General features: G+C 33.9%; 2 protein-coding genes and 1 long non-coding RNA gene across 3 annotated transcripts in view; 1 reads left to right on the plus strand and 2 right to left on the minus strand.

Moving 5' to 3' along the window:
• FMRFaR (FMRFamide Receptor) overlaps positions 1 to 27,129 on the plus strand; it is a 179,298-nt gene that overhangs the window by 104,762 nt on the left and 47,407 nt on the right. The gene's annotated exons all lie outside the window — the stretch shown is intronic.
• On the minus strand, positions 258 to 960 carry LOC142234486 (protein PDF-like). The gene is made up of 2 exons (XM_075305642.1): positions 768 to 960; positions 258 to 698 (listed from the first exon to the last, which is right to left on the minus strand). The coding sequence occupies exons 1-2, from the start codon at positions 876 to 878 to the stop codon at positions 519 to 521; spliced, it is 291 nt and encodes a 96-aa protein (XP_075161757.1). The 5' UTR covers positions 879 to 960; the 3' UTR covers positions 258 to 518.
• LOC142234655 (uncharacterized) lies at positions 22,202 to 22,947 on the minus strand. The gene is made up of 3 exons (XR_012721672.1): positions 22,882 to 22,947; positions 22,399 to 22,464; positions 22,202 to 22,269 (listed from the first exon to the last, which is right to left on the minus strand). It is a non-coding gene; the product is annotated as an uncharacterized LOC142234655 (long non-coding RNA).

Consider the following 27,129-nt stretch of genomic DNA (forward strand, 5'->3'; position numbering starts at 1 on the left):
AAAAATCTTTGGAACGGGATATGCTTTGTTTTCAGTGTCGTATCTTCCTTCAAGCAATAATAAAGTTTTTTTATGAACCATTCAAATATAGTGTATATTTGGTGTTATGGAAACATTAAAATTTAAGGTAAAGCGTCCAGAATACTGCAGATTTGGATTTTCACATTGTCATAAGTTCTGTTTGTGGTATAAATTGTTCCGGCAGAAATATTTTTGTGTACTTACTCCGTTAGTTACCAAAGATTCCCACAGAGCGATTATTTTCACAGTGTAGTGTTTCTATATTTATTGACTAATAATGTTTGCAAGACGAACAACAATTTTACAAAATTTAATTTAACAGATCTATTAAAAAATGTTGAGAATTTCTTCATTTTGTTTTTTTTTTCATTAGTCGAATTTTTCGTTCTTTTGGGTTAATGGCAATCACATCACTTATCATCGTTAGGGGCAAAGCCCAATGGATTCGGCGTAATTCTTAATTAAATCAAAGCTCATATGTGTGATTATACTACACTTCACTTTCCAGCATCATTCATGCTCTTGGGTAAGCTCAGCAAGGAATTAATTAACTCCGAATTTCTCTTTGGCATAGATGGTAATGGCCAAGAGCTCTCGGTATAATAACGGCAGGGATTAGTTACTACTTGTCCGTTGCGAACCGATGAAATCCACTTAGTGAGCATGTCCCGATTCATCTGAAGGAATAAATGAAAATATTTTTGTTAATCTACACCTTGCTTTTGATGCTGCTACTCAGCGATTACCTGTCTATCGAAATAGGAATTATCTTCAGCTGAAGGCGAAGCAATGGCAGTATTCCATACACATAAGGATACCACTACAAGGACGACAGTTATTTGGGTAATATTGGCCATGTCCTTGTTTTGATTAATTCTAATTCGAGCACAAAGGGTATCGACTATTGAAGACAGATTACACGACTGATGTTATTTTTGTGATATCCTTTAGAATTTATACTCTCGTTATCACGGCTGTCCACACCCAAGCAAGGTTCCTGGGGGGTTGTGTCATTCGCACATCAAAATTTGTCATTTGCAGACAATGAAATGAAGCCAACTCAGTCAATATTCGTTAAGAAAACATTGGGGTAAGGTGTTATTGATAGGACGCAAGTTAAATGAATGACTCTCATGTCATTGACAAATTATGCAAATAAAAATTTAATATTGGAGGATGGATGGTTGGACGAACAGATAAACAAGGTGACTAAACAATCATTTTCGAATGACATGGGATCATTTATTTTCATTGCAATCATAGCAACAATAAGACAAAGAGTCACTTTATCACCAAATCGTTAACATTTGGCGGCAGTTGTAATTAAATTTTGTTTTTCAAGAAACTACTCACGGCACAATCATTTGTTTATTTTACTACGTTCACAATAGGGATGAAATCTGAAATCTGTTTTGTAACTAAATCTCTTAGTGAATTCCACTGACGTTCGACTGTGAAATTGATGCTAACTTCCGAACGAAACAAGCTTATAACGTGGTTTTTTAGTCTGGAGGGCTGAGGTACGTTCAGTCGTTTCCAAGGTCGATCTAAGGACCAACAAACCTTAAATAAGAACACAAGTTGGTTTCCCTGACTAGGGTAAATGATTAAACAGTATTGGTGGTAAAAAGTTTACTACAATTTGTTCTTGTGTTGAAGGAAGGCGTAAGACAAAGGCAAAGGCGGTCAGGTGGTGATTCGGGTACTGGTTCTCGTTGTTGGGTTGAACGATTTCGAGTTAATCGTGAACTTTTCGTTGTGGCGATTTGTAGATAATCGTGAACTTTGATAACGGCCGGTTGCACAGTCTGTGTCGGTAATCAAGTTGCTATCGCTGGTACAGTTGATAGGTAACTTGGAAGTGGTTAGATCGGTCGGTAAATCTGGTCATTGGCAATCGGTAATACGGTTCGGTGATTCAGCTTAATCGGTAGTGCGGTTCGTGTACACATCGGTAGTGCGGTTTATGTATACAGATTCGCCGGTAATACGGTCACTGCGCTGGGCTGGGTGCATTATAACGTGCCCATTACCTGTGAAATATAATGGAAAATAATGTACCCTTAATAAGTGAGGAAGAGTACCCTCCTCCTGTGAGGAAGATGTTACCCTCTACTTGTGAGGAAAGTTGTACCCTCAACTTGTGATGAAAGTTGTACCCTCAACTTGTGAGTAAGAGTTACCCTCAACTTGTGAGGAAGGTTGTACCTTCAACTTGTGAGGAAGATTTTACCCTCAACTTAACTGTGAGGACAGTTTGAACCAAACTTGTTCTGAGAAGAACAGTGGGAGGACTTTCCTTATATGAATCCGGAGACTCACTATGGCGGGAAAGCCTGTCCTCAATCCCAAAAACCACAAGTTTAAAACTCGATGAAACATTCGCCACAATAAGAATTGTATGCGTAGATTCAAAATACTCATACAAAATATGAGTGCCTAAAAGTAACAATTGCATGCTGGTGAATTGTCTGCATGCGTTGAATTTCATTTGCCCGTATGTAAGCTATGGGCTTGCCTATGCCTATGCCTAATAATGGGTATCATAGTATGTGTTGTTGTTGTGCATACACACCGCCTAATGCATTGATCGATGCAAGTAACAAACATTGCATTGGTGGCTGGTATGATGATGCCGTTATACATATATATATTGTAATTTTAATATTATTATTAATGTTTTTACTATTAATTATAATATTAATGTTATTTGTATTATAAATATTTTTTTGAAATGCATACTGTTTTATTTATTATACCCTGCGACACACTGTGGAACAGGGGGCGAGATAGACACATGGTATCTTTGGCAAAAATGCTCAGGATGGGCTCCTGAGTCGATGTAGCCATGTCCGTCTGTCCGTGAACACATTTTTGTAATCACAGTCTAGGTCGCATTTTATTCCAATCGACTTCAAATTTGGCACAAGTATGTGTTTTGGCTCAGAATAGAACCCTATTGATTTTTGAAGAAATCTTTTCAGATTTAGATATAGCTCCCATATATATATTTCGCCCGATATGGACTGATATGGCCCCAGAAGCCAGAGTTTTATCCTAATTTGCTTAAAATTTTGCACAAGAAGAACAATTAGTACTATAGTCAAGTGTGTCAAATTTTAATGAAATCGGTCCAGATTTAGATATAGCTTCCATATATAGCTTTCGCCCGATTTAAACTCATATGAGCACAGAGGCCAATTTTTTGCTCCGATTTAGTTGAAATTTTGCACAGGGAGTAGAATTAGCATTGTAGCTATGCCTGCCAAATTTGGTTGAAATTGGTTCAGATTTAGATATAGCTCCCATACATATGTTTTTCTGATTTCGACAAAAATGGTCAAAATACCAAAATTTTCCTTGTAAAATCGCTTAGTGGAAAAGTTGTAAAAATGACTCTAATTTTCTAATACATATATATCGAGCGATAAATCAAAAATAAACTTTTGGGAAGTTTCCTTAAAATTTCTTCAGATTTAAACGTTTCCCATATTTTTTTTAGAAGTCTATCAAATTCTGTCCAGATCGAGTGATATTTAAATGTATGTATTTGGGACAAACTTTTATATATAGCCCCCAACACATTTGACGGACGTGATATGGTATCGAAAATTTAGATCTACAAAGTGGTGCAGAGTATAATATAGTCGGCCACGCCCGACTTTAGACTTTCCTTACTTGTTATACCCTCCACCATAGGATGGGGGGTATATTAACTTTGTCATTCCGTTTGTAACACATCGAAATATTGATCTAAGACCCCATAAAGTATATATATTCTGGGTCGTGGTGAAATTCTGAGTTGATCTGAGCTTGTCCGTCCGTCTGTTGAAATCACGCTAACTTCCGAAGGAAACAAGCTATCGACTTGAAACTTGGCACAAGTAGTTGTTATTGATGAAGGTGGGATGGTATTGCAAATGGGCCATATCGGTCCACTTTTACGTATAGCCCCCATATAAACGGACCCCCAAATTTGGCATGCGAGGCCTCTAAGAGAAGCAAATTTCATCCGATCCGGCTGAAATTTGGTACATGGTGTTAGTATATGGTCTCTAACAACCATGCAAAAATTGGTCCACATCGGTCCATAATTATATATAGCCCCCATATAAACCGATCCCCGATTTGGCTTGCGAGGCCTCTAAGAGAAGCAAATTTCATCCGATCCGGATGAAATTTGGTACATGGTGTTAGTATATGGTCTCTAACAACCATGCAAAAATTGGTCCACATCGGTCCATAATTATATATAGCTCCCATATAAACCGATCACCAGATTTAACCTCCGGAGCCTCTTGGAAGACCAAAATTCATCTGATTCAGTTGAAATTTGGTACGTGGTGTTAATATATGGCCTCAAACTCCCATGCAAAATTGGTCGGTATCGGTCCATAATTATATATAGGCCCATATAAACCGATCCCCAGATTTGACCTCCAGAACCCCTTGAAGGATCAAAATTCTTCCCATTCGGTTGAAATTTGGTACGTGATGTTAGTATATAGTATCCAACAACCATGCAGGAATTGGTTCCTATCAGCCCATAATTATATATAGCTCCCATATAAACCGATCCCCATATTTGACCTCCGGTGCCTTTTGGAGAAGCAAAATTCATCCGATCTGCTTGAAATTTGGTACGTGGTGATCGTATATGATATTTAACAACCATGCCAAAAGAGTTCCATATCAGTCCATAATCATATATAGCCCCATATAAACCGATCCCGAGATTTGGTTTTGGAGCCTCTTGGAGGAGCAAATTTCATCCGAGTGAGTTGTAATTTGGTACATTGTGCTAGTATATGGTCGTTAACAACCATGCGTAACATATCGGTCTATAGTTATATATATCCCTCGTATAAATCGATTTCCAATCACACAAAAATTGGTCCATATCAAGTTCATAATTGTATATAGCCCCCATATAAGCGACCCACATGTTTCAATTCTGGCTCCCTACGTACCGCGCAAAAAGTCCATATCGATTCGTAATTATTTGTAGACTTAACTATACATAACTTTTTTGTCTAATATATACCACGTATGGACTAACTCACAATTTAGAAAACGATGTTAAGAAGTTTTAAGATACCACAACCCAAGTAATTCGATTGTGGATGACAGTCTTTCGTAGAAGTTTCTACGCAATCCATGGTGGAGGGTACATAAGATTCGGCCTGGCCGAACTTACGGCCGTATATACTTGTTATTACTCTTTTTGACGTCAACCAGCAGTATGCGATAAAACATTTAAAACCTGGCGCTGATCATATTATATACATTACTGCTTTAGATTGTTAAAACTATCTGACGTGAAGGAGCTCAACCAAGTTCTGAAACTCGAAAAACATGTTTGTGAACTGCCAAATACTTTAAAATGTATTGTGTAAATTCGTTAAATAAACAAAAGTTATTTTTCCATCTGTAACTTTGTGTATATATCTCGAATATTTTTTTAGACGTGTATTTGAAAAATCTTTTTAACTTGTTCATGATTTTTTTTTTATTATATTTTAGACCGTATTTAACCCCATATACACTGGTAGAAAAAGTTTCGTTATATTAATGAAATGTGTCATTAAAAATGTCGTCATTGACATAACGACATTTTTCGTTATTGTAACGAATTTTCTGTTAGTCAACGAAACGTTTCGTACTATTATAGAACATTTTCATTGCCTTAATGAAAATGTTTCGTTATATCAATGAAAAATTTTCGTTGGCTCAATTTTAATGAAATTTTCTTTGTGTGTATAGTCCGATATTATGTTATATCTACCATATTTTATTAGATATAGTGCCCCAGCAAAAAAAGCGTCGCCAAAAAAGTAATGAAAATGTTCTTTTTGGATCCGGAAGTGGTGCAAAATTGACGCAGAAGCGATGAATTTAACATGGGCTTGTCATAGGACGGAAGTCCTCCATTTCAACAGCCGTTGCACTGAATTTGCACCACTTCTTTAGGTGTGATCCGAATTCAATGTTTTGTATGTAAATTAAAAAATTCTGTGATATTTTGTCAAATAAATAATTTTTATAATTTTTAATGGATTCTAACGCTTCTCGGAAACGTTTGACCTTAAATATTTTCAAAAATTCACAATTTTGCAGATTGTATTTAGCATTTTTTTCGACAAAATTTAAATAATTTGTACCATTTTATGAATTTTTACTCTGTTTTTAAACTATTTGAAACAAAAAAGTTAAAATTACCCATTGACAGTATGAAAAAACCATGTTATAAAAAATTGAATTAAAACAAGTATATACGGCCGTAAGTTCGGCCAGGCCGAAGCTTATGTACCCTCCACCATGGATTGCATAGAAACTTCTACAGAAGACTGTCATCCACAATCGAATTACTTGGGTTGCGGTAACACTTGCCGATGGCAAGGTATCTTAAAACTTCCTAACACCGTAATATATACCACATAGTCCATACGTGGTATATATTAAACTACAAAAGGCCGATTAAATACGTATATAATTAAGTTTAAAGTTTCTATAGAAATAACATTTTGACAACATTTTCTATAGAAGTAAAATTTGGAAAAAAATTTCTATAGACATAAAATTTGGATAAAATTTTCTATAGAAATAAAATTTTGACAAAATTTTCTATAGAAATAACATTTTGACAAAATGTTCTATAGAAATAAAATTTTGACAAAATTTTCTATAGAAATAAAATTTTGACAAAATTTTCTATAGAAATAACATTTTGACAATGTTTTCTATAATAATAAAATTTTGGTAGATTATTTTTGCCTCGAGTGGCAACCATGATTGTGAACCGATAAGGACCAATTTTTGTGTGATTGGGGATCGCCTATATATAACTATAGACCGATATGGACCAATTTTGGCATGCTTATTAGCGGCCTTATACTAACACCACGTTGCAAATTTCAACCGGATCGGATGAATTTTGCTCCACCAAGAGGCTCCGGAGATCAAATCTGGGGAACGGTTTATATGAGGGCAATATATAATTATGGACCGATATGGACCAATTCTTGCGTGTTTGTTGGAGACCACATTCTAACACCACGGACCAAATTTCAATCGGATCGGATGACTTTTGCTCCTCTAAGAGGCTCAATCTGGGGATCGGTTTATATGGGGGCTATATATAATTATGGACCGATGTGGACCAATTTTTGCATGGCCATTAGAGAACATATACCAACACCATGTACCAAATTTCAGCTGGATCGGATGAAATTTGGTTCTCTTAGAGGCTTTGCAAGCAAAGTCGGGGGATCGGTAACTTTCGTTCGAAAGTTAGCGTGATTTCAACAGACGGACGGACGGACATGCTCAGATCGACTCAGAATTTCACCACGACCCAGAATATATATACTTTATGGGGTCTTAGAGCAATATTTCGATGTGTTATAAACGGAATGACAACGTTAATATACCCCCCATCTTATGGTGGAGGGTATAATAACATCCTGGGTAGTTAAAAGAAAGAACATCATTGGGAGTGCATCTTCTGGAAGTGCTTTTAAAGTTGTGCCTTTGGAAGAACTTCCAAATTCTTTTGCCGGGGCTATATATGGTCCTATCCAAGCATGTATTATTAGATATGCCAGATATTTAGAAACATGCAATTGGGCAGTTTACATTTTTGACAATTAAATGTCGCAAAAAGAATAAATATGTAAAACAACATTTTTTAATGGTAAAAACCTACACAACAAAAAGTTCCCGTAGTTAAACTAACGCTAAATTTAACTTATTTTTATTGCAAAAAAATATTTTGTTTGTAGTTAAATTTTACAATTCTTTTCATATTTTTTTCATACTTTTTTTAAGTATGTGCCAAACATTTTATAGACTAAACGTGGGAATAAACTTTAATGACCGTACACATAAGTTCAATATGAAGTAAACGAAAAGAAACTTTCCTAAAAATAGTAACAATGAACTGCTGTATGGTTAAAAATGTCATGATGGCGCCAATGATTTTCTTCTTTATTTTTGTTTCATTTTTTGGTTTAAACAACGCATTGTGGAAATCTCAAAATGTGGAGTACAATTTAGTCAATTTTCGCATTTTCCTATAAAACTTTTTTTGGTATATTTATACAAAAATACACCCAGAAAAAATGGGCTCCAATGCCAACTGAACTTTATTTTAGTTCATGAAGATTAGTTGATTTTAGTTAAATTTTGAGTAAATGTTCCTTATTTGAATAATTTTTTGCTAACTTTAATGACGTGAACTAAAAATAAGAAGAAAAAAATATACAAATATAGTGCACAATTTTACTAAAAAATAAGATAGTTCATATTTTCCTAAAATGGCAGAAGTTTGCTTAAATTGAGTTCATAAGTCTCTCAAATGAGTAAATTTTACTAAAATTACCTGTCTCGAACTTCGTACAGCGCTAAAGACATTTTAACAATTTTTAAATCCAATTTTTTCTTCTTAAACAACAGAAAAAAAAATTAATTATTTTTAAAAAAATTTTCTTTAATTTGACAAAAAGTATTAACCTATTTGTAACAAGTTGCAATTAGAAAACTATTTTAGTTAAAATTTTCTAAAATAAACCTACATTTTCTTCCACGGCGGGTCACTTTGTTTTGGGTGTATGTGCCGAAAATAACAAAAAAACACGATGTATAACATAAAAAATATTTTTTTTACAATATTTGATAGAAAATTCACCGCTGCACTGTTTTTTCAGTGAACCCACTAGGAAGAAAAATTTTGGTTAATTTTAGAAACTTTAGATTATTTTTAGAAAATTTTAACTAAACAGTATTACAAATGCTGACATAACGCCGATGTTACAAAAATAAATAAATATATTTCGACAAATTCAAGAAAATGTTTAGACATAACTAATTTTTTTCACTTGTTAAAGAAAATTTTGTAGTTTGATGGAAAAATTGGAATTCAAAATTGCAAGAATGTCTTTTGTGTCATACGAAGTTCATGATGGGTGCATTTGTAGTAAAATTTACAAATGTAAAGAAATAATGAACTATTTTGTGGGAAGTATGAATTTAGTAAATCTTTTTGCTTCATTTGTGTATAATGTTTTCCCGCTTTTTAATTTATTTAACTAACGTACGCAAAAAATTATTAGAGAAAAGGAAGCTTTCTCCAAACGTAATAATTCCATGGACTAAAATAAAGTTAAATTGGCTTTAGTGAAATATGGGGTTCATTTTTTTTGTGAGTGTGGTGAGACTTGCGTTATTTAGTGTCCTTTAGCTCCTTGTCGGAGCGAAAAAGTTTTTCAAATTGTAAAAATTAGTTAATATGAAAATAAAATTTCAATGAAAACTAATTGGTAAAAAATTGGTTTTTAGTTTTTGTAAATCTCTTCATTCAAATGAACTTCCAAGGCACAACATCTAAAGTAATGTAAAGGATCCAAACGCGGAGTATTTCCGTCCTATGGCAAGTCCATGTTAAATTCATTGGAGATGATTCAAGTTTGTACTACTTCCGGATCACAATTTGGGCATCCAATCTACTTTTATGGAAGCTCCTTTGTTTGCTGGGTCACCTAGTCTATCCTCCTTCCTCCAAGCGAGATCTAAATTTTTGCTCTGTCTATTTCTTAGTTTTGATTATAATAAATCTGTAAGATATACTTCGACTAAGTGAAATGTCTATTGAATTGAATACTCTGAAAGAGAACTCGAATAGCAGTTGCAATTAAATTCACGACTTTTATTCGTGTTGCAAAACCACACATTGTAATGCACACCCCCTAGCTGGTAGCTGGCAGGCTGGCTGGTGGCTTAAACACGTCCTTTGCCACACCTGGTGAACGATTATTTGTGAAACGACAAATAACATAAATAATAGAGCCAAGGTGTTACTTAAGAAGAGATGAGGTTTTGTGAATTTATTCCGGGCGCGTGAAGGAGCTCAAAGTCCATGGTCTCCATGGCGCTTTTACATTTCCTCCTCCTTTGATATTTATGGCATTTCTTCTGGTCCTGTTTATCTCCAAGTACCCACTTGTCGTGTTGCAATGGCTTCCTATTTGTAATATGCCCTCGTTGTTCGAAACTTTTGGTAGCTTCCCGCTTTTACCTTGTGTGCAAACAAGTACCTCCATATATCCATTTTCATTGCCCCAAGATATTCTTACATTCACAGCACTTGTGCTGAGAAAATCCATGTTCTTTGGATATTCCAGCAAGGATTTATTTTTATTAATAGAAATCATGGTAAAGTGGATATGTTCCGCTTGAACTAAATGTGCACTCACAGGACACTTGGTATGTGATTTCGTTACGTTATTTACATGTAACTGACGATGAAGCAATGGAAGAGTATATGGAATACGCCCAAACATTGTAATGAGTCTAATGCCCACAATAATATTGGAGAGCATTAAGGATACACAAGGATACCATGAATCATCGACAATTACGAAAGGTATTAAAAAGACGCTTGAATCGATGTACTTCCTCCTAGGCGATATATGTAGGCAGTTTTCACAGTCGGTTTTAGTCGAAGAGAGTACTCACTTCAATGGAATGATATATTACAGTTCCAAAGATGGTTCTTCTTTCAATCTCAATTTAGAGTATCTTTTAGTTTATGTTTTTTTTATACATGGAAAATTCAAGCTCTTCACAAATCTAAAATTATACTCTAACCATATGCTCAGTTTAAAGGCATGATTTGCAGAATCGGGCAGCACTTACTTTTAAGTGAAGATTCACTCATGGAAGAGTTTCATGTACTGTGTATTGAAATTTCTCCCACCGATATTTGATAAAAATTGTAATAAAATTTGATAAAATACCCAGCAAAAACATAGCACCCAAAAAAGTAGTTTGTGATCCGGAAGTAGTGCAAACTTAGGTTAGGTGGCAGCCCGATGTATCAAGCTCACTTAGACTATTCAGTCCCTTGTGATACCACATTGGTGAACTTCTTTCTTATCAGTGAGTGCTGCCCGTTTCCATGTTAAGCTCAATGACAAGGGACCTCCTTTTTATAGCAGGGTCCGAACGGCGTTCCACATTGCAGTGAAACCACTTAACATATAGAAGCTTTGATACACTCAGCAAGGCAGTTGTGCCTTGGATGTTCATTTGGATGAAAAAAATTTAAAAAACTTTTTATTTTTATTAGTATTTTTTGTTACACTTTTATTTTCTTATTTTTTACAAATTGAAAAACTTCCACCGGGTTTTGAACCTGGGTATGTTGGCACCATAACAGAACGCTTTGGCACACTCAGCCATAAAACGCCATTGAACACCATGCATCAAAACGTCTATTCAAATGTTTGTGATATGAACCTAATATGACCCCACGGCATGACATTCTAACCACTTCCTTAGATAACATATTCTTTATTATTATGAAAAAAAGAAATACAGAACGGCGGTGCAAATGTCACCAGCGATAGTGTTTTTATCAAATATTCTTAATGTTATACATCGTTTTTATATTGTTTTTTTTTTCGGCGTATATTTTTGTATAAACATATTTTTCTCATAAAAAATCAACAAAAAATTAAAAATTATCGTAATTTGCAAAACCTTCCATAGAAGTGAAAAAGTCAAACGGCATAGGTTCAAATCCCAGCGGGGATGAATTTGCTTTACTTTTTTTTATTGATTTGCTATTCTTTTTTGCGAAATTTTATTGTCCAAAACTTAATTTTTCACTTAAAACGGCCTAATTCCGTATTTTCTAAGACTTGTCCAAAATGATTGCAGCGGAAGTGAAAAAAATCGATAGGGGATTCCGGGATGCGCTTTAAAAGAAATGTTTGTGTACTTGTCCAAAAATGACTGCATCGGAAGTAGAAAAACATGATGGGGGATTCGGGAAGCGCTTTAAAAGAATTGTTTGTGGAACAACTTCCAATTTTTTTTGCTGGGTATGAATTAGAGGTGTGCACGTGACACGAAATTGTCGTGACTCACGAAAATTTTCGTGACTCACGCGTGAGTCGTGAGTCACGCTCACGGCAACGGCGTGAGTGTGCGTGAGCGTGATTAACAAACCAAAATGTCGTGCGTGAGCGTGAGTCACGAAAATATTATCTTCGTGAGTGTGCATGAGTAAAGATTTACGCTCACGAAAATAATCCCGCTCACCAACATAAAACGCTTAAGAGTTAAATTAATTTACAATTTTAGTGACACCTGGGATGTTAAGAGTGTAATAACGCTCTCGATTTTAATAATGCTCAAGTTTTCAGACACGTCGCTAAGGTAAATTACTCAAAAAATTGTTCGTGAGTCACTACATTTTTCGTGAGTCACGATATTTTTCGTGAGTCACGGTATTTTTCGTGAGTCATGGCATTTTCGTGCGTGAGTACAAATTTTCTTTTCGTGAGTGTGCGTGAGTCCTACCAAACAATATCGTGCGTGAGTGTGCGTGAGTAAGATTTTTCCGTCGTGAGTGTGCGTGAGCGTGAGTAAAATATTACTCACGTGCACACCTCTAGTATGAATGCAGAAATTCGAAGTAAAATGGTTTCGACAATGCGTTACTGAGTTTTTTTTAGCGCTGGATAACCTTCAATGAAAAGATCAAATTTCTTGACTCCAACAGTAAAAGATATACAAAAAATCCAAGCAAATCAGAAAAGTTTTATTCAATTTTCAAATAGGAGTGGTCCCTTACACCGTCCGAATTTTGAAAAAGTTGGTACCCCGTATTAATTTTCTTAGCCTCTTCCTAAGTCCTCTGTAAATTTCAAATAAATCGTTGAAGTTTCGTTTTTTCAATGTACTTTAAAAAGTTAGAGGTCCCCCTCGCCGACCAGATATCAAAAAATGAGGTATCTTTTATTCGCCGCATGATCACCTCTACGTTCTCTGAAAATTTCAATTAAATCGGTTCAGCCGTTTTCGAGCTTACCAATTTTGAACTATGTTACCCTCTAGCTTAATTGTTAATGCGAATGTTTGCTGGGTTGTTTTAGTTCTACCTGAAACTATGGATACTGAATTGCACAAATGAAAATTTCCCCAACAAGAGATTTAAAACAAATCGCAATATATTGTTCATTTACTTCAAGAGTGATACGTTGCGAAATAAAATTTGATAGAAGGTGATTTGTTTGCAAGATAAAAAATTTTCCAAAAAATCCATATTTCAGAATAACTCATCAACTGATATGTATATTTGAATAAAGTGATTGTTTCTAATGACAACTTCTCAATTGGCCAAGAAGTGAAGTCTCTATTTTAAGTCCCGGAAAAGGGTTGCTTTTGAGACATGCCAGTCTTGAAATAAATATTAAAGCTATGTGTATTTTATACATTTGACGTTGAATCAGCGTTTCGTTGGGCCTTTATGTGAGCATTTAGAGATACCAAGAAAATTTATGAGTATTTTATGAAATTCTTCGTACTTAAATATTCCATTGGAATCATTTTGTGTTCTTTGAAGTACATGGTTCGTGAAGGTGAAGAAATCATAATGGGGGTTGTTTTGCACAATTAAAATCGTAAATAAATATTAAATATTTACTATCCCTATAGGAATGAAGGCGTTACCCTCAATTCATTTTATTTCCCCCTCCTTATTTTGCAAAAGCACATTGTGATCGCCGCTTGAAGCATTGGAGAAGGAATATTAAAATTGTTATCTTCGAAGTTTACAAATACAGAGCCATGCATTGTAATCCTTGTACTGGAATTATTTCGCATATTATAATGAGTAATTTGTGATTATTTATTACTTTCCGCTCAAAGATAGCATTCGATATTAGGTATGTTCGTGTATTTATACCCTGACGTTAGTGCATATATTTGCAAAATCCAGATAGAAGTGTTGAAAATGTCGAAATCAGATACATAATGTCCGAGGAAATAACATAGTTGCGACAAATATGTTACATGTTCACTGTCCAAAAATAACATTTTGCCCCAGATGGTGATGATATTCCTATTTGGGGTGTGGGAGCAAGGGAATTTTTAAAATATTATGTATAACTAAGAATGGTAGCTGGTAATTTCAGATTTCAGTTGGAAGTAGTCGACTTCTGAATGGATGTAGTAAACGATTTCGAATTATTATGGATGTAGATGCAGGATAATAAATGATTCACATTTAATGGGCTTTTACAGTTTTAATAAATCTGCTGATTTTTTATGATATGTTCGTAAGTCAACTTACGGTATGGTCACCAGAGATGGTCTGTATCAAACTTTTTTAGGTTTGCGACTGTCGCAAAATTGTAAAAGTTGTAAACGTCACATACGCGTCGTAAATGTAGAAAAAGTATCAAAAGTCGCAAACTGAAAATACTTTAGTCGCGTCAGCTAGGCAGCGAATTCGATGATATCCAAGACGATGGTATGTGCGGAGAAGTTTCAATTCTTAGGACTGTTCACAATTTTCGGTTTTAGTCCCCACATTTTCCCTATTGCCTCTTGCACGAGTACAGGATAACCGTGGATTTTCTCGTCCTTTCTTAGCTTTAAGTTCAGTCTCCTGTCCAATATAACCCTAAGGTATTTTGCACACTCACCAACGGGAATTTCGATACCACCTAAGAAAATAGGCTTGACCATGGAAAACCTTTCACAAATTTCTGCAGAAACTCACAGCGAATGCTATCAAACTAAATTAAAAAATTTTCATAATTTCTTCTATTCAAAATTTGATTTTCTACAGTAGGTTTACGACTTTTGCGACATACGTATTATACCGTCGCAAATGTATGTCGCAAAAGTCACAGTTTGTGACAGGCCAACCCTGATGGTCACATTATGCAAATATTTGACAGATGTCAAAAAATAATTCGTCACTACAGTGATACCAGCAAATAGTTTTGGCTGATATTGGGTTTATAACATCACGATAAGATCGACTCAAAATCTGTATCCTGATATATGGAAAATGCTCTTTTAGAATGGCCTAATCGCAATCTAATGAGGATTTTTTTGTTACCTATAGTATTTTCCCTTCAAAAGAAACCTTTTACATTTTCAATGAAACCTTTTTCATTCCAATTAAAACTTTTTTCATATCAAATGAATCGTTTATAATTTTTAATGAAATCTTGACCCATATTTTAATTTGAATTTGAATTCGAATTCGATGGTTGGGGTATAATTTCTGTGCACAAATGGATCGCCAAGAAGGAAACAAATTTTTTACTTTAAGAAAGCATAGAATGAAAACTTCCGAACGCAAAAAAATATTGACTTCCTCCCAAACGAAATGACAAACTAAAGGGTGATACGGTCAAAATTTGGTCAAGGGAAAACGCGTGTAAATCGGTAAAATCGTTTATTTAATAAATCAAATTAAATTTCTTTTTCAAGTTCAATTGGTATAAAATTCAGGAAAAATATTCAGTTAGGCTTTCGCTTTTCCAAATCCGAATTGCCGGGCCTCACGCTTGACACCTGCCATCAGATTTTGTACAGCCACCTTGTCCACCTTCTTCGCCGCAGAAAGCCAGTTTGCCTTGAACTGCTGCTCGTCCTTAGCAGTTTTTTTGGTCTTCTTTAGGTTCCGCTTGACAATAGTGGAGCTCTGGCGTGTTGGGAGGGTCCTTGTCCTTGGGAACCACCTGCACGTTGTTGGCGGCGTACCACTCCATGGCCTTTTTACCGTAATGGCAAGATGCCAAATCCGGCCAAAACAGTACGGAACAACCGTGTTTCTTCAGGAAAGGCAGCAGACGTTTATTCAAACACTCTTTCACGCAAATTTCTTGGTTGACAGTCCCGGTAGCTATGAAAATGCTGCTTTTCAAGCCCTGTACCTGTGGCTTGAATATTGTCATGAGGCCAAACATTTCATGTCATTAACATATGAATGCAAATTTTGCTTAGCACAGAAGACGCATTTCTCTAAAATAAAGTTTTTTTTTTCCATGCCCAAAAGCCGATGAACTTTTCAATGAAGTCGTATTGTCCTTATAATTAAGTGATTTGACTGAAAAATGGGTATCATAACATGAAAGAAAAAAATTTGGGGTAAGGTCAACTTGACTTTAATAATTCAGAAAAATTCTTTAAAATTAATGAAATCGTCTTTAAATTTGTTGTCGTTTTGCATTTTGACTACAAAGCAAAAAAAACATAGGACATGTGTTTCAACACTTTATTTTAAAGGCGTTTTTTACTTGAAACATAGTATACATTCTACTAGAAGTCGACACTGAATTTGGAAAATAAAGTTGTCATTAACTCGTGTTTAAAGGACTTTGATTGCATATGAAGAAAAAAAACTGAAAAAAAACGAAAAATAAAAATTTGCTTGCTACAATCAAATTGACAAGAGAATTGTGTCTTAAAAGTATCCGTACTTGTATTCTCCGCTTCTTTGGCTCGGAATCAATGCCAAAATTTTTAAAGACAACATCTTTGGAACCGGGTATGCTTTTTTTCAGTGTATAGAGCCACAATTGAAATATGGGGGTCGCTTTATATGGGGGGCTATAAACAATTATGAACACGACTCTACCAAAAATAGCAGATTTTTTACTGTTTGGTAGATTGGTAGAATTCTTGATGTTTTGGAAGATTTTGCAAAATATTCCTCTCCAACTAAGAGGCACTTCATTTGCTATAGAAATAACATTTTGACAAAATTTTCTACAGAAATAAAATTCTAAAAAAATAAAGTGGTGACAAAATTTTCTATAGAAATTAAATTTTGACAAAATTTTCTATAGAAATAAAATGGTGACAAAATTTTCTATATAAATGAAATTTTGACAAAATTTTAGAAATAAAATTTTGTTTGGTTTTTTATTGTTGGTTTGTACTTCAATCATATTTGTTGTTTTGATCTCAGCTTTAAAACCATTGTGTTGACTAAACAACAAGTGTAGCTTAACTAACAGAGGAAAATAATGTTTGTCTAATTTATTTGGGCAAATCCCTATTTAGGTTAAAGTGGCAGCCCGATTAAGATTCTGGCTCACTTAGACTATTCAGTCCATTGTGATACAAAATCCCTATTTGTTAGACTGCAAGAGGGTTGGATGGATGCATGTTTCGGAATTACCACATTCCTCATCAGCATCTTCTACTTGCAGCAAAAAAAAAAAAAAACAAGTATATACGGCCGTAAGTTCGGCCAGGCCGAAGCTTATGTACCCTCCACCACGGACTGCATAGAAACTTGTTCTGAACACTGCCATCCACAATCGAATTGCTTGGGTTGCGGTAACTTTGCCGATGACAAGGTATCTTAAAACTTCCTAATACCGTAATATATACCACGTAGTCCATACGTGGTATATATTAAACGTAAAATGGCCGATTAAATACGTATATAATTAAGTTTGCCAAATTTTCTATAGAAATAAAATTTTGACAACATTTTCTATAGAAGTAAAATTTGCACAAAATTTTCTATAGAAATACGATTTTAACAAAATTTGCTATAGAAATAACATTTTGACAAAATTTTCTACAGAAATAAAATTTTTACAAAATTTTCAAAAGATTTAAAATTTTGACAACATTCTCTATAGAATTAAAATTTTGACAACATTTTCTACAGAAATAAAATTTTGCCAAAATTTTCTATAGAAATAATATTTCACAAAATTTTCTATAGGAATAAAATTTCGACAAAATTTTCTACAGAAATAAAATTTTGACAAAATTTTCTATAGAAATAAAATTTTGCTAGATTATTTTTGCTCGAGTGGCAAGCATGGTTATGAACCGATATGGACCAATTTTTGTGTGATTGGTGATCGGCTGTGTATAACTATAGACCGATATGGACCAATTTTGGCATGGTTATTAGCGGCCATATATTAACACCACGTTGCAAATTTCAACCGGATCGGATGAATTTTGCTCGTCCAAGTGGCTCCGGAGTTCAAATCTGGGGATCGGTTTATATAGCGGCTATATATAATTATGGACTGATATGGGCAAATTTTTGAATGGTTCTTAGAGACTATATACTAATACCATGTACCAAATTTCAGCCGGATCGGATGAAATTTGCTTCTCTTAGAGGATCCGCAAACCAAGTCAGGGAATCGGTTTATATGGGGGCTATATATAATTATGGACCGATATGGACCAATTTTTGCACGGTTGTTAGAGACCATATACTAACACCACGTACCAAATTTCAACAGGATCTGATGAATTTTGCTCCTCTAAGAGGCTCCGGAGTTCAAATCTGGGGATCGGTTTATATGGGGGCTATATATAATTATGGACCGATATGGACCAATTTTTTATGGTTGTTAGAGACCATATACTAATACCATGTACCAAATTTCAGCCGTATCGGATGAAACTTGCTTCTCTTTGAGACTCCGCAAGCCAAATCTGGGGATCGGTTTATATGGGCGCTATATATAATTATGACTGATGTGGACCAATTTTTGCATGGTTGTTAGAGACCATATACTAACATCATGTACCAAATTTCAGCCGGATCGGATGAAATTTGCTTCTCTTAGAGCAATCGCAAGCCAAATTTGGGGGTCCGTTTATATGGGGGCTATACGTAAAAGTGGATTGATATGGACCAATTTTTGCATGGTTGTTAGAGATCATATACTAACACCATGTACCAAATTTCAGCCTGATCGGATGAAATTTGCTTCTTTTAGAACAATCGCAAGCCAAATTTGGGGGTCCGTTTATATGGGGGCTATACGTAAAAGTGGATCGATATGGACCAATTTTTGCATGGTTATTAGAGACCATATACCAACACCATGTACCAAATTTCAGCCGGATCGGATGAAATTTGCTTCTCTAAGAGCAATCGCAAGCCAAATTTGGGGGTTCGTTTATATGGGGGCTATACGTAAAAATGGACCGATATGGACCAATTTTTGCGTGGTTGTTAGAGACCACATACTAACACCATGTACCAAATTTTAGCTGGATCGGATGAAATTTGCTTCTCTTAGAGCAATCGCAAGCCAAATTTGGAGTCCGTTTATATGGGGGCTATACGTAAAAGTGGACCGATATGGCCCATTTGCAATACCATCCGACCTACATCAATAACAACTACTTGTGCCAAGTTTGAAGTCGATAGCTTGTTTCGTACGGAAGTTAGCGTGATTTCAACAGACGGACGGACGGACGGACGGACATGCTCAGATCGACTCAGAATTTCACCACGACCCAGAATATATATACTTTATGGGGTCTTAGAGCAATATTTCGATTTGTTACAAACGGAATGACAAAGTTAATATACCCCCATCCCATGGTGGAGGGTATAAAAATTGGTAGATTATTTTTGGTTCGAGTGGCAATCGTGATTTTTCTGTGATTGGGGATCAGCTTATCTGGGGGCTATATGGTGTGATCGGCCATTTACTAGCGTAATATACCAAATTTCAACCGGATAGGATAAATTTTGCTCCTTCAAGAGGTTCCGGAGGTCAAATCTGGGGATCGGTTCATATGGCGACTATATATAATTATGGACCGATGTGGACCAATTTTGCATTTTCAGCCCGCCTGTTTTGCGCATTTTCTGTTTGCTGATTGATGTCCATATTTGACGTACATCTATTCTCATTTGTTTCTTGCCAAATTACTCATCTCTGTAGAAGGTTAGGTGGCAGCCCGATGTATCAGGTTTACTTAGACTATTCAGTCCATTGTGGTACCACATTGGTGAACTTCTCTCTTATCACTGAGTGCTACCCGATTCCATGTCAAGCTCAATGACAAGCGACCTCCTTTTTATAGCCGAGTCCGAAGGCGTTCCACATTACAGTGAAACCATTTAGAGAAGCTTTGAAACCCTCAGAAATGTCACAAGCATTACTGAGGTGGGATAATCCACCGCTGAAAAAGTTTTGTGTATGTAAGGCGGGCATGCTAACCATTGCACCACGGTGGCTCCCTCTCTGTAGAAAGTTCAGAATACCTTCATCTCATCGCTTTTTTGGTGATGTATCGGTCACTAACCACCAGTACTTGCATTAATACAACCGATTTTCTTAATTAGGTTGAAGGTTTTCTCACGCTTCGAAAGTGACTATATTTTTATATCCCATGACTCATGTTTCGGTCTCCGCTAATAAAGAAATCTCGACATGCACCTACCCACCTTCATGCTGATATATTTGCTGCAAAATTAATTTTTCTAAGCTCAGCTGGAGCTTGGCTCTGGTGCCACAATGACAACAACTGATTCACCTCCTAAAGGCCACCCAGTTCGCTGCTGATGTACGATAATCCCTATGGTTTGCATTGTGCGTAATGGCCATAATAAATGCCTTGGTTAACAATTGCCGCCAGCAATCTTTGGCGGAATTATCTGCTTAATGGTGCTCTTCTACAGAACAAAGGAAGAGGATAATAATAGTTAAGGACAAACACACCACCTCAACAACATCAAGGAAAATGTAAACATCCTTTCGCGATAAGAGTGGAAAACGACTGCCTTCTCTCATTTAAATGCAGGACGAATGAACGAGTGAATTTAAAGAGACCGAGTGGAAATATTGTGGGCACGTTCATGGGAAGTTGGGTGAATCAATGCTGCTGGATTGTTGGCACTTTTGAAGGCTTTAATTGTTTTTATTTTTTTTTGTTTTTGTTGTACATGCAAAAGATTATGGATAATGGCTATTTTATAAATTATAAGTATTTATAGGAGACAGCATGAAGCAACGACACCGGATTATGGTTTCGAATTATGAAGTCGAACTGAAATCTCGCTCTAGCTGTTAATACTTTGAGGTAAACGTTGATTATTCTTAATCATGATAAATTATAATAACTAATTCAGTAGATACTGAGAGAGTTCTTCATGTTTCAATCGGAAATTTCTTTTAAATTGTGAATAATTTAAATGCGTTCTTTTCAAAGTCATATATTGAGAAGTTTTTTCCGTATACAACCCAAGGTTAGGTTAGGTTATAGAAAATAATTGGTATCAACTTTGAGCGTGCTACACTCAAAAACAAGTGAACTCTCTATTTCACTAAAGCCAATTTAACTTTATTTTAGTTTATGGAATTATTATTAGTTAAACTAACTATAAAACGGGTACAAATTATATACAGATTTACTAAATTCGTATAATTTCTTTAAATGTGTAAATTTTACTACAAATGCGTTCATCATGAACTTCGTATGTCACTAAATACATTCTTGCAATTTTGAACTCCAATTTTTTCTTTAAAACTACAAAATTATCTTTATCAAATGAAAACAAGTAAGTAAAGTAGAAAGTCGGGCGGGGCCGATTATATCATACCCTAAACCACCATTACAGAATTAGTAATCATAAGCATTTGTGGGGTAATATATAGGTCTGGAAGATAAACCGCAGTTGCATATTTTAAAAAATTTAAGGTTACATGTCTATGGGTGCTTTGTGTCAATCTGACCATAGCTCATAGTCAATGTTGCCACGGAAAATGTTCGGTTTACCCTACAAGGACAAAAAAAGTTCCCTACTTTCCCATACATTCCCAAACAATTTTCCCTACTATATTTTTCGTTAAATTTAAAAAATTTTACAAAACAAAAATGGTTCTAAGTACTTTATTATCTTAAAACATGAATATGCAACGTACACTGAAAAAACAGTGAACCCTTTTCCATTGCAAAATGAACTAAACTGTAGTAATATTGACCATGATTTAGCCCTTAAGATTTTTTTTTTCAACTTGTCTAGTTTATAATTCTCTTAAATTTTAGTTCATCTATAACATTGTAGTTTAGTTCATTTGTACAACACCATAAGATTTATATACCCCTACCAAGTTAAAAAGTCAGTATTATTTTGATTTACTTGCTTATTTTGTGGGAAACCCGATAATAAAAATTGGTTAACAGTCTCTTTAAAATGTCGACAAATAAACTATTTTTAAATCAATCATTCCACAGTACAGATAAATTAAATAATTAAAGGAACAACAAACCGTTTTAAAATTATGAAAATTTTCATACATTAAAATTAAACTTTCTTTAAGCAAAAGTACTTTATTATAAAAACTTATGATGAAAGTTCTTAATACAATGTTTTTTGTGAATAAAAATTATGACCACGTGGAACAGAGAGTAGTTCATTTGAACCCGCTGTTTGGACATTTTGACTTATCCTTTTTTATTCATCGTAGGTAATTTTTTCACATATCTTGCTGGAAAAAAATGGAAGCAATAATGAAAATTGTTAAAAATTAACACCATGTAATGAAATATAATTTTTAATTCTTCATTTTAGCTTGTAACTTACCATATTTGGTGGCATTTTATCAAATGGTGTAAGGAATTCAACTTTTCTTTGGAAAACGTATCTCATAAAATTTGTACCTGAAACAATTAGAGAAATAATGAGGTATTCTAAATAAACTCATAAAACTGTGTTGGTATCGATGTGAAGGATATAACAAAATAAATATTCTAGTTGAAAGAAAGCCAAAGTTTTAATATAAAACTTACCAATTCTCTATTAAATTGTACGCTGAGGGGAAATATAAAAAGTTGTCCAAATTTATTTGGGTTACTCTGAAATTAAATATTTATTTTTTACATTAAAAAAATTATTAAATAGGTTTTCAAAAAACCGAATGAAAAAAATAATAATATGCATAAAAAACCAAATATTCTTGATAACCCTAGACAGTCATCATTCGTCAAAATGACGACACGTAATTTCATTTTCGATTTAAAATGCATTTTAGTCTATTGGGAAATGGTAAATTTAAGTTATACTAATTCGATCGTTTTATGAATTTTTGTTTTATACTACTTAAAACCAAATTGAATAAGAAAATAAATTCGAGTTTGGTTCACTTTATCGCTCACGATGAAAATTATATCGTCTTGAAATCAGCCGTAGTCAAAATGACGAAGGATGACGTTAATGTACAAAAAAAAAAAGGATGACTGTCCAGGGTTAAAAGAAAGTTAAAGAATCCTTACCAATTCACTATTAAATTACAGGCAAAGGAGTACTAAAAATTTGTCCAAATTTTTGAGGGGTTATTCTGAAATTAAATATTTGTTTTTATATTAAAACTATTACATTGGTTTCCAAAAAATTTGATTAAATAAATACTAAAATAAGGTATTAAAAACCTGTAATTTTGATGTTAAAAAGGTCACAAAAACGTAAATATTCTAGTTAAAATAAAGCCAATTTTTAAAAGAAACCTTACCAATTCTCTATTTTTTAAATTTGTTCGAATCCATCTGGAGTTGCTCTGAAATTAAATATTGTTTTTACAACAAAGAAAAACATTAAACTGGTTTCCAAAAAAAATAATTAACAAATAATAATATACATAAAAAATATTCTTTTTAAAAGAAAGTCATATTAAAAATAAAATACTTACCAATTTATGAATAAACTATACGCTGAGATATAACAAAAATTTTCCAAATTCATCTGCACTGAAAAAACAGTGAACCCACCAGGAAGAAAACTTTTGATTAATTTTAGAAAATTTTGAATATTTTGAGAAATTTTTAACTAAACAGTATTACAAGCGCTGGCATCGCGCCGATATCACAAAAATAAGTAAATATTTTTCGACAAATTCAAGAAAATTTATTAGACATATATAATTTTTTTCACTTTTTAAAGAAAATTTTGTAGTTTGAAGGAAAAAATTGGAGTTCAAAATTGCAAGAATGTCTTTAGTGACATACGAAGTTCATCATGGACGCTTTTGTAGTAAAATTTACAAATTCGAAGAAATAATGAACTATTTTATGGCAAATACGAATTTAGTAAATCTCTATCCTTAACTTGTGTATAATTTTTTCCTGTATTTTAGTTCATTTAACTAACGTACGCAAAAAATTATTAGAGTAAATGAAACTTTCACCAAATATAATAAGTTCATGAACTAAAATATAGTTAAATTGGCTTTAGTGAAATAGTGAGTTCACTTTTTTTTGAGTGTGGAATTGAATATTAATTTTTTAAATAGAATAATAAATATTTCAATGCACTTTCAATTTCAACATATTTTCCTAAATGTTCTTAATAACTTTTTTCTAAACTATCGATAAAATATTAATAACTTTCATTTAAAAGGTTTAATAAACAAACACCAATATATGTCTCAAAAATCCAAAATATTCCATGCCTTTATATTCCCTTGTTGCACACCTACTTAAAAGATGCAACAGCCCACGCCAACGCCAACTATACAACTGAAGCATGCCAAACAAAACCAAGCAAAGCCAAAACATTCCTACAACAACAAAAACACATCTGCCTTTATTGAAAACAACACCTCATCCAGCCAAATAAACCATCCGCGAATAACAAACACACACACACAAACCACTAAATGAACAAAAATAAAAACAACCCCACGCTCATGTATACACAACAAAACTCAAGTAACATCATCTTTACATTAATCACATTCCACTATGCCAATAAAGATCTCTGTGCTATGCATTAGTTCATCGCATCTGCTGACAATTTATTCTAATAATAATATTCGTAAAGGCACAACAGTTTATGAACGATGAAACGTTTAACTTAAAATTTGCAAAATTTTCATGAAATGTTATCTACCATTTTTGACGAAAATGTCTATAAATTTAATTACATGTGAACTAAAAATATTTCATTGGGTAATTTTTTACCAACAATTATTAACTATAGGAATTGTCAGTAAGAAATTGCTATCCACTTTCAAGTTCATTTTTCGTAAAAAAATATTTTCTCATACAAAAAAATCTTATAGTCAATTGCACTTATTATTTAGAAAATACTTTACATATCACAAGTAGTTTTATAGCATGACAAACGAATTTTTAACTACCAGTTAAGAAAATTTTTAAGGAAATTTCCATCGTATTTTGTAGGCCATGAACTAAACGATTGCTATTTAGAATTTGTAAAATTTCCTTTCGAGTAGTTAATTTTCGTTGAAGATACGAAAAATGAACTAAAATTCTGGAAAAATCTTGTAATAATTATTGTAAAAATCTTCTAAAATTTACGAGACACTTTTTTTCTGTGTATATAACTTAGAATATAAATTTGTATTACCACCCCGGTTGCCACAGTTGGTAGAATTCTTCTCTACCAACTGTGGCAATCTTAAATCTCTATAAAAATAAAATTTTGGAAAAAGTTTCTATTAACAAATTTTTGTGAGAAATTTTTCTATAGAAATAAAATTCTGACAATAAATTCTATAGAAATAAAATTTTGAGAAAAAATTCCACAGAAATAAAATTTTGAGAAAAATTTTTATAGAAATAATATTTTGAAAAAAATTTCTATAGAAATACAATTTTGACAAAATGAAATAAAATGTTGACAAAATTCTCTATAGGAATAAAGTTTACCACACATTGTTAAAGATCAAGCCTTGCCGGCTTCTAATTTCCTCCTCTAGAGACACCAAAATGTAATAATTATTACAAATTGTGTTGAGTGAAAATGTCCTACATTGTGGCCCTACGTCCCTACAAGATGCTAAATATTAGAAAATCCCTACATATAGGGAATTTCCCCTACTTCTAGCAACACTGGCTGTGTTGATATTGCGCCTACGAAGTTAGTATGCCACTAATATTGAGCCCATTATTAAAAAAGAGAAAATCGTTAAATTAGTGTGTGTAATAAATACAAATTTGTAAAAATCGAGCAATATTCTTATGTAAGAGCTACAAGCACGTATAAGTACGATCGGCTGTACATCAAAATTTGAAATTTGAGTAACATTGGTTAATAAATAAGAGTACTATGGCCAAATTTGGGAAAATCGAGCGATACATATATATGGAAGCTATATCTAAATCTGAACCAATTTGCATAATATTTTGTGGGTTTGATTAATACCACAAAAGGTTACCTTGTGCAAGATTTGAGTAAGATCAGTTAAGAAATGAGGCCTGTATGGTCAAACATATTATTAGGGGCGAATTTTTCAAAATCGGGTGATTCATATATGGGAGCTATATCTACATCTGAACCGATTTCGATGAAATTTTGCACATATAGTTAGTACTATAGAGGACTTGATCTAGCCAAGATCGGTTAATAAATAGGGATTCTATGGCCAAATTTGGGAAAATCGGGCTATACATATATATGGGAGCTAAATCTAAATCTGAACCGATTTCGATGATTTTTTGCACAAATAGTTAGTGCTATAGAAGACTACATTTAGCCAAATTTTGGTAAGATCGGTTGATAAATAAGGGTTTTATGGCCAAATTTAGAAAAATCGGGCGGTACATGTATATGGGAGCTATAGGTAAATCTGAACCGATTTCGATGATTTTTTGCACATATAGTTAGTGCTATAGAAGATTATATATAGCCAACTTTGAGTAAGATCGGTTGATAAATAAAGGTTTTGTGGCCAAATTTGGGAAAATCGGGCGATACATATATATGAGAGCTATATCTAAATCTGAACCGATTTGGATGAAATTTTGCAGACTTGAATGGTGATGGAAAATATTACCTTTTGCCAAACTTGGTGACGATCCGTTTGAAAAAACGCGCAACGTGACCCCATTTGTCGAAATCGGACGATACATATATATGGGAGCTATATCTAAATTTGATCCGATTTCTTCCAAATTCAATAGCGTTCGACCTTGTGCCCAAAAAACTCCCTGTACCAAATTTCATCAAAATCGGTTAATAATTGCGACCGGAATCATGTGAACAACAAATACATGGACAGACGGACGGACACCAAGCGCTAGATCGACTCAGGAGGTGATTCTGAGTCGATCGGTATATATTTTATGGTGTCTAAAATCAATATTTCTGGTAGGCAAATTTTTTGGCCGATCAAACTTATTATACCCTGACCACCATGTGGTTTAGGGTATAAAAAGAGGAAATCGGTCAATTAGTTGTGAGTAATAAATCCACATTTGTAAAAATCGGGCAATATTATTATGTAAGAGCTACATGTAAGTCTAACTACGATCAGCTAGTATATCAAAATTTTAAATTTGAATAACATAGGTTAATAAATAAGAGTATTATGGCCAAATATGACAAAATGAGCGATATATGGGACCTATATCAAAATCTGAAACCAATTTGTATAATATTTTGCAGGTATGATTGATACCACAGAAGGTTACCTTGTGTAAAATTTGAGTACGATCAGTTAATAAATGAGGCCCCTATGGTCAAATATGAGGTTATTAGGGGCAAATTTTTCAAAATCGGGC

This window comes from Haematobia irritans, chromosome 4 (genome assembly GCF_050003625.1).
Source record: "Haematobia irritans isolate KBUSLIRL chromosome 4, ASM5000362v1, whole genome shotgun sequence".
NCBI lineage: Eukaryota > Metazoa > Arthropoda > Insecta > Diptera > Muscidae > Haematobia > Haematobia irritans.